Raw genomic sequence first — 9,626 nt, 5'->3', positions numbered from 1 at the left:
CATTAAGTTGATAGTTGTTTCAGAAATTTGGGCTTGCTTTGTTTGTGCAATAGTTTGCAAAGCGATAGCCTCTGTGTATTTATAGTACATGCTGCACTGTTGCAGGAAAAAGATGCATATTTACTCCAAGAAAATATGTGTTTTATAAAGATTTTCTTTTCCCCATTTCATCATCAGTAGCCCTCAGAAATTGTGGTTGTGTTAAAGCTCTATAAAAAACATGGTCAAAGAGCAGAGGCAGGCTAGGACGTACACCAATGCCGTTGCAGTAGACACCTGACCTGACTCCGCCTCTCCCTCTGACATCAGGCTTTGATCTGCCTACTGTCTGTGTTAGCACAAAGCCATATTTAGCTCAGTGTAATCAGTGTGGTGAGAGCTTGCATGCCTGCTGCTGACGATACCTGCCTAGTGTAAACACACCTGCTCTCTGTGATGGGCCTGAAAAGAATTGAACGTGAACTACAAGGAGTCTGCTCATAGCTGTGCTCTATCAAACAGCTGGGGGTAAGGTTTCCTTTAATCTGCTTTCAGTTGCTTTTGAAGATTATCAGTAGTTTGAGGAGACAGAAAAACAATGACATAACAAAGATATCATGCATTTAAGTTGAAGTGGCTGATGTCATCTTACACACCGTCTTGGTTATGTGCAGAGTAACATGTTACATTTTAAGATTTTTCTTGTTGACAGTTTTTCTGTGCTGATAATGTTCCTCAGGGCAAAGTCTGTCCATTAGACACCTTCACGCTTTAGCAACCTGTACCTGGGTGATGATGACTCAGTGGTTTAACTTGATATCCTTTTAAATTTGAATTAATCTTTAATTATTTCAAACATTTAGATTTACTGTAAATAGAGACAGTCTTAATTATTTCAAACATTTAGATTTACTTGGAAGTGGATTCTGAAACATTTTTAGACATCATTTGTTCATGCATTTCTAGTTGCTATACTACAGTCTATTCTAACACATACTTAGGCTGATGTTCTGGAGCAACCTGCAGTTCCAGACATAGACTACTTGGAATCATATTTAGCTTACAAGTGTCTCTGTTAGGGACACTAAGTGGTCTTGTGAGCTCGGCCACTTGTAACTTTCCTCCCTCCAGATTGGAGGGGGAAGTGAGTTTACACACATGACATGGAAAACCAACACACTTCTCAAAACTACCATGGTGATTTCACTTCTACATCTCTCTAAATCTTAGGATTTTTATATGATTGGAGAAAAATCTAGGAGGAATCAAGGGTTCTGGTTGAAGTGTAACTCTTAGTGAAGACCTTGGAGAGGTCACCAGGGTGAAGACACACAAACATGTGCATATTTGCAGGTCATCTAGGGTTTCTTATTGACCAAACCTGCACATAACACCTTCAAGTAGAAAAATACACAGCTGTTTTTTTTTACACTCTAGTCTTTTGTGATAAACACAAATCAACTATAAAGGCACAATGTGTTTTCTGTTGAACGTATTAATAAACGTGAAATTATAGCTTTTTTTGTGTGTCAATTCAAGTTGGCTTGTTTAATGAAATGATGTGTGAAAATCACTTCTAACTGTAATGGGCTGGGTTAGTATCAATGTGATTAGACTGAGGTTAAGATTGCATAGAATCCTACAGATGAACCCCTCCCAACCTGGGCTAACAACCACTTCCGTTTCTAAAACTTCCTCTTTTTATGTGAATTTTACTGACTTGTTTTCAGTGTCTTTGTTTCTGCATCATAAGCTGTGTAATGTGTTATTTGTAACAAATTAAATTCTTCTTTAATCCTTAATTTAATGTTTATCTGTAACTGAATGATGCAGGCTCTCAAAGAGGTCAGACACCTTTGCTGTCATTGGTGCGACCTCTGGGTTATCTTCAGAAGACAGTGATTACCTGAAGAAAATAGATGGATATTGACACTTTTTGTATTTCTAAAAACTCAATACCTACACTGTTTATCCAAGCTAACATACAATACAGTGGCTTGGCTAAATCATGGTGGTAGTATATAGATGTAAAATGTTGAAAACTCAATACCTACACTGTTTGTCCAAGCTTTATCTAAGCTATTTTTATATTATACTGGTAATGGAGCATTTGCTGAAGGTATTTTGTATCTGCCCTTTAGTGCACTGATGTATTGCCAACAGAATCCGGGGTATATAGTTCTGGCAGTGGCCTGGCTACTCTGGTGGTTAATGGCAGTGTGGTCTCACACAGCAAAAACAACAAAGGCATCTGGCAGATGCGCTTGTTCATTAATCAGCTTAAATTCTACAGCATTTGTTGATGCCAAGTATTTGAAGAATCCTAAAATTTGCCGCGGCTGACAGACTCAAGCTGAAGTACACACCAACTGTTTGGTCTCTGGAAATTCTTGTATGATGACTTTAAAGACTTGGGAACAGATGTAACAACTAACAACTGTTGTTACAGTTGTTAGATCCCCTAATGATCACTTCATAATTTGTCAAGTCAACCAAAGCCAAATGAGTGCATCACACGTAATTTTGAACTCATGGTAAGATAACAACTTATTGTTGCAAAAAACATACTGTTTTGGTTAGGGCTGGGATGGCTGGGTGGTTAAGGATGCCACCAAGTCAGTGATGGTTTGGGTCTGGAAGGCTTCTGGTTCGAGTCCACCAGCTGTCAAGTTACCACTGAGGTGCTCTGAGCTGTGTTAAAAAACACCATTACACGTTATGCATAAAAGATGTCAAAGTATTGCGATGAAACGGCCTATGGTACATGTCATGGCCTGAAGGTGGTGGTGAATTTGGAGGGGGATGGGATAGCATCAAACATGGGGAGGGGCAACGATCAAGGATCAAGCCCTGATTACAGGCTGGTCCTTAGTGTGCCTCACAATAAGATAATGCTATCTGGGCCCACAGGTATTTGGTTTCAGTGGAGAGGGTAATAACTGTCACCAAACACTGAGAAGACCTTTCATCCCATGGCCTTGTGTTGTCAGCCAGCATTTGTGTGCAGTCCTGCACAGAGGCAGCTTTTGTGTGCACTGGTGCGGTCGCGTCACCACCAAGGCCTCATATCTGACCATAGAGACAATAGCGAAGTTAGATTAAATCAAACAGCCGTGACTATCTAAATGGTAGTCAACATGCTGTGTCCAGGTTACTGTGGTGGCATTGTCAAGAATGTGATGTAGCTCTGACTAATTTAGCAATGCCTCAGAAGAGCAGACCTGATGGTGAACTTTAAAAAAAAAACCCAAAAAAACAGCTATACACAAAGCACTCGGGTACTCCGACAGTTTGTGCTACAGCTGAATGCAGTCACTGGTGTCATGTAGTAGCTGTAGGTAGGCCCTTCTGGTTAACTGGGGTAGAAAACCTGAGAGGGGTTAAACAAATGTCTGAGTTAAATATCAAACCCTCCTGAGTGTCAATGAATCTCTTAAAGCACTATTCAGTTGCTGCCAAATGACCCACGGCTTTGGGTGGCAGCATTCACAGCACACTTCAGAAAATTACAGTGTGAAAGACCAGACTGGGGATTTAAAAAAAAGAAAATATTGCTTACTCAGCAGCTAACATGTGCACGATGCAGAGACACACTATAAAATTAGTATCACCTGTGCAGAGATTTTCAGTTTCTAGGTTAAACCTAAAGCCAATTGTAGTTTTATTTATTTATTCAAGTCTACTGGTATGTTTAGCAACTCCTACAGTTAGTTACATTTTCGATCAGAAATAGGAATTCTTCCAGTAAACTAGGGTTGGTGAATTGATTGCAACATCAGCAAATACTTCCTTGGTTATATGTCATGATTACAACTTTTTCAATAGACCAAATATCATTTAGCCACGAGTTTGACAAATCAATGACTTACAGTATCTTTACTTTGTTTACCCTGGTATCTCTAGAACCCTTATGTTGCTGAGTCATACAGGCAGCACATACCTGTGTTAGGTGACACCGATTATTGCTCTTGAGGAGTTTGTTGTTCACTTGAAGCAGTTTGAAAGAATACACTGTGTGTGTTTTCTTGATTGAGTTGGAGGACTGTCAGACATATTGAACGTTGTCAGAGTTATACTACTATGGTAGTGAAAGTTGAGAGCAGTTTCAGCCCTACGAAGGAACTCTAATGTTGACTTTATTACACAACTGACGTGTGAAGAAACTGATTAGTTCACATTTATTTTCTATCTAAAAATACATTAATTCATTCTTAATTCTATTTACAGACGGACCAGTAAAACTATTAGACGATTTTCTGTAGTTATGAACAATCCTGTACTAGTTCTTTCACTGAGGAATTTTCAGCTTTTGGTGACAATGGGGAGAAGTTCAGTAGACAGACCGACTAATCACTAGTGAAGCTAATCCCATTCATCCTCTCATTCATGCTGTAGTCACATGGTCATTATGGCCTATTCTATTTGCCAGAGGACTCATGGTAGCTGTAACAGTTCCATTCACATCCCGACTTGGTGCATTACAACTCCTAGCCTAGGATTGAGGGCTTTTTGTCTCTTGATTTATCGGTACATTTGCAATGGCTAGGCACTTGAATGCCGCCGATGCCCTGCTTCTGTGTGGCCTTTCTGCTGTAGAGCGAGAAATTCAGTTTTAGAAGCGATACAAAGGCAATCTGCTGTAATGAAGACTCTATGGAGCTTGGCGGAAGGCTGGCTACATCCAGTGTTTTAGATGAGGTTAATGGGTTGTGCAATCTCTGTAAGCAGGTGTCAGGTGGCCGTAGGTCGAGCTCAGAGGCTACAGTTTCTCAAGGCTCTTCTGTAACCAGAGGAAAGAACAGAGTTTGGTTCAGGAATGTGCTCTTTTACCAGTGTTAATTGGTTACAACTAGATGTTAACACTTCAGAGGTTATTCCTCAACATTTGTGGATTGTTCATTTCCATTCACATTGTGTGATGATGAGATAAAATGTAACAAGTTATATATAGCTATGCTATAAATCCCCATGAATAGTGTATATTAGAACTGGACATGACGGAATGGTTGCACACTGAAGCCGCAGAAAAGCACCTGTAGAGCAGTGCAGAATAACTTCCACAGTTAGCAGTTGTTTTCATTGACTTAGCTAACTGCTACTACATTTGCTTCTCAGCTCAATTTAACTCTGATAAGAACCCGTACGATTAATTCGAAGTACAAAGTAATTTATTAGAAATGTATTTTTAACTTCAGGATGATGGAAACACACTTATACACTGGCTATTATTATCTCTTCTCCAGGCAGTGACATGTGCAGCAGTGGGCCTGTCCTCCAGTTTCACAGCAGGGTCAGAGTCTTTGTTCACTGCACTGTGATGAAATGGCAGAAAACCCCAAGGCTTGCTGTAATTGCATGTCTCGTCCACAAATCACTTGTCAGTCTGAGCAACCGCTCACCTTTTCACCTTTTCAGAAGTTTTGAGACAATGTAGGATTTTTATTAAAAAAAAATTAGTAATCTAATTATTAAGACAACACTATTCACTTACACACAACACTATCTAAAGACAACAAAGGAGGTGACCGTGCCCTATGACCTGACCCATTGACACGTGGTTGTGATCACTTTGGTCAATGTTTCACACCTTGATCTAGGTGTTTACCAGCCGTCAGTTAGAGCTGAAGGATCTGTTTGGATGATATAATTATTTATCATTCTAAATAATGAAGATTTTATAGCCTAAGGTTGGAAGAATGCTCACAGACAAGTGTGAGTGGACACGTAGGACTAAACAGTGAGGTGACATACAAGGGAATAAAAGTCAAGGTCTGATATCATGTGGACAGTTAACTTTACAAATGCTACTGCGTTAAACTCTAAACTATAAGCTATCTTTGGTCCTATAGACTGTATCTGACCTTCTAGTGCTGGTAAAGCAGTTAAATGTAATCTGTAAGTCTTCTTGAGCACAACTTGAGCAGTGAAGCTCGACGCCATAAAGTAAAATTGATTAATTTTTTTTAGCAGATTTTTTTTTCTAGATCCTTGACATAGAAAGCAGTCAAGCAAAAAGGCAAGATGTCTGCCTGTGTGGAAGAAAATCCACTCACGTACTGGCAATAAAAACTGATTAATTTGTACTGCTTTCGCCACACAGCTGAACAACTGTTAAGGTGTCCTTTACGCAAAGCTGCCAAATGCAATTATTTAAAGCAATTGGAAAATTACGATGGGATGAAACATAACAAAACTTTTTCTAGTGAATTATATCTTTTTAGTCCTTAACTGTCAAAACACTGAATTAGCCATAACTGGGTATAAAAAAAAACCCAAACATTTTTATACAATTAATTAGATGTTAGATATGATAACCCGAACACATCTGTGGTATATATTTAAAAGATAATGATAATGAAATACATACAGTATATCACATGGAATACCCTAGCAAACAGCAGTGCTGTAAAAAGCAATAAATTGAAGTACTCACACAAAATACTCCTATGTTAGGATAGTATGAGCAGCATTTTGGTATATTTGCAGTCATGGTTTGTAAAATGGTAACCTAAGCTGCTTCTTTATTTTTACGTGGAATACAGTAATAACACGTTTGTTAGGGGCGTTATAAGTGAAAGTCAAGTGAGTCTCTGGCCTAGTGCACTGAAGGCAAGAGGATTAGATTCCTGTGTATTATTAGAGACACTGATTATCTCCTAACCTGATCTGCCTTGTTGTAGCTTCAGCACAATTATTTAGCAAAGAAGTTGATAAAAAAACATTTGATTATTGCTAAAATTATTGCTTTCTCTTCTTAAATGCTCCGTTGAATCCAACACTGTTTCCTTCCCTGTGCTCTGCTGAACTCATTAGGTCCTAGCTCTTTTGTCACTGTCTTCTTTCCTACCGGCTGCATGTGATTAATACACTGCTAACCACAGAGGGAAACAGCAAGCACTTGTTTTAGTAACAGATAAACGCAAACAAAAGGCAATTGTCCCTGCAAAATATCTGAGCAGAACAGGCTGTTGAAGCGACCAAGTCACTCAACCCGTCGATCTGTTCTAGATGTGTTTGGTGGAACTGTTTTCGATCCATTTTGTCCTTAGTGCACAGTTGTAATATGTTCTTTTAGATTTTATTACAAACCCACTCCCTCTGACCTGGTCAGACGGGGCCTTTGGCTGCTTCAATGTGATTAACTGATTTTTCCTGAAGCACTCGTCTTTTGCAAGACTTTTTTTTTACTAGACTAGACTAGACTATATATAAGACTCGACTATATATAAATGTTTTATATATATATATAACATTTAAATGAGAAATGGACATTGATGCACCTGTGAGTTTTTTCCCTTCAATCCCGCTGCTGTTTTTCTGTTACACATTCCCATGACACTGATCATCACACTCTCCCTGCCGCCTCCACCCTTTTCTTGACCTCATTCGTGCTCCTCGTGTAGCTGTGAATGATTGATCCCTGGTGTTAAAACCCAACTTCACCACCTCTGCTCCAGCCAGCTCTCTCACCTTTCCACCTGTCTCACCCATTCACACACATCCACACACATCTGGATTCCATCCACAGCATTTCTGGTCTCAGTACGGCCCAGTCGTCAGGCTCACTGTTAGCTGCCGTCTGCTTCACTTTGAATGGTTAGCTCTTGTCTGCACTATCAATACACCTGTTCATTACTGTCGTAAACTTGACTTCTCCCACACGGTCTTGAGGTTTATATGAATTTCATGCTCTGCCCTCACATAATCATCTCCTACATGTGACTTTCTCTCCTTTGTTTTTCTCTACTTTCTCTAGATGCACATAAAGTTCTTTCTCCAAAACTCTTTAAGCTAAACAAACAAACAATATATAAAGATGTATTTTGACCCAAATGTATTTTCTTTTTTCATTGCAGTGTCCTGGGACATGAAACTCAATCAGCAACAAGCACCATTATATGTAAGTATCGTTTGTCCAGTTCATTTTTATTTTCACAGCACAGTCCACTTTTAATCTGGTGTGAAGATTGTACTGTGGTGTCACACACAGCTTCATTCTGGCCCAGACTCTTCTGAGCTACCACTAAGTGTGCTGATTTATTGGTTTGCACATGTCTATGGCAGTGTTTGTTCTTCCTGCTGTCGGCGGTATTAATTCAATTTATAGGAACCACAAAAAGAGATGGAAGAAAAAAGTGAAAAAAAAAAACTGCTGGAAAAATAATTGATTTTGTTTTAATTTTATTTGTGAAGGAATTTGGTCTGTTTACTTTGCAAATATTTCAAACTTCATTCCAAGTTTATGATTAATATCATCTATTGCTTGAATTACAGTTATTATAGCAATAAATGCCCAATTTAATTAAAATCAATAATTAATTTTCTTTCACACAGTTCCAGTGATTATACCACATTTACACAGTGTATTTAACAGTCTGGGGAGGAAAGCTTTGAATATGGACTGCACTAAGAGGTCAAAAGGTCAATGTTACTTTGGGTTAATACAATATCATTATGTATATCTCTGTGTTCAATCACTACATGGGTCATGTGAGTTCAGCCCTGCATGTATCCACTGACAGTGGTGCAGCCTCCAACCATACAATAACAGCAGAACGTACATATTTCTGAGATCTGATTTAATTTTTTTTTTAATCTCCCTCCAGCAAACTCTGTGTAATGCATGCATCCTGCCATCCATTTTTTCCTGCTTATAATTCCACCTCTGTGTCAGCTCGTATCTGAAGGCAATATAAGAAAACCATTCATCTGTATAACCTGTGTTATTAAATGAGAACATCTCTTGGACCCACAAACTATATCTGTTAGGATGAGAAATGACTGAGGACATAAAAGAAATGTGTGATGCATGGAAGAAGTACCTTGAACACATAGCTTTACTAATGTCTACCGCAGCAGCTTTCATTGAGGTGTCTTTGTAGCCTGGTCTAGCCTTGTCCTGTCTCTAATGACGTGTGTAGACTGGTCGGCAATTTGTTGGTCTGGACTGGAACAAGTTTTAGTGCAGTTCTAGTGCCTGGAGAGCAGCATACTATGAACTGTCCTCCATTCTTCTACATCTTGCTCTAAACTTCTCCTGTTTTCCCCGGGGAGCGATTTCATGCTCAGTGAAGACTTTGGAGCCTAGCGTTCTCTTTCTATCTCACAATTTTCCTCTGGGTTTTTTTGCTAGTCAATTTTTATGTTCGCCAAATCTGAATCAAGAGAAGATAATGAGGGTTGGATAGTTGTAAAAAAAAAAAAAACCCAAAACAAAACCATGGAGATTCAGCTGGTTGGGCAAAGCAGAGATGATTCATTGTCCTGATGATTGGATTAGCAATTAGATTAACAATTTATTTTCATGGTTAATCAGTTATGCACAGGTTTCAAATATCTCCAGAGAAATGGAAAAAACAAACTGTTTCATCACGTATCATCAACCATCACAGGACCTTATTTGGTTTGTTCGTCGTAAATATTAGCTCTTATCTGTGAGTCTATTTGTAGTAGAACTTAAATTGTACTAAACACTCAACACGCAGTAAAATTACCCTTAAGGTCTATGGAGTAGTACGTATGTATCTCTGTACAAAGCATAATACTGAGTACATCTACGAGTACTTAGGTTAACTAACATATTGATGTGCATCGCAGCGTCATGGGGTTTTATAGCAGTGTCAGAGCAAGTCAGCAAAAAGGTTTTA

The 9,626-nt window shown here is 38.9% G+C and overlaps 1 protein-coding gene across 1 annotated transcript in view; it reads left to right on the top strand.

Moving 5' to 3' along the window:
• The first annotated feature begins 208 nt into the window (after window positions 1–208).
• Window positions 209–9,626, top strand: part of LOC112487063 (A-kinase anchor protein 13) — a 22,893-nt gene continuing 13,475 nt past the window's right edge. The window contains exons 1-2 of the mRNA XM_025055878.1: window positions 209–507; window positions 7,836–7,879. Of these exons, the coding sequence (XP_024911646.1) occupies window positions 7,847–7,879 (33 nt within the window). The 5' untranslated portion in view covers window positions 209–507; window positions 7,836–7,846. The remainder of the gene's footprint in view (window positions 508–7,835; window positions 7,880–9,626) is intronic.

This window comes from Cynoglossus semilaevis, chromosome 5, assembly GCF_000523025.1.
Source record: "Cynoglossus semilaevis isolate Cse_v1.0 chromosome 5, Cse_v1.0, whole genome shotgun sequence".
Taxonomy (NCBI): Eukaryota; Metazoa; Chordata; class Actinopteri; order Pleuronectiformes; family Cynoglossidae; genus Cynoglossus; species Cynoglossus semilaevis.
The sequence above is the reverse complement of the archived record's forward strand: the minus strand, read 5'-3'. Positions and strand labels throughout refer to the sequence as shown.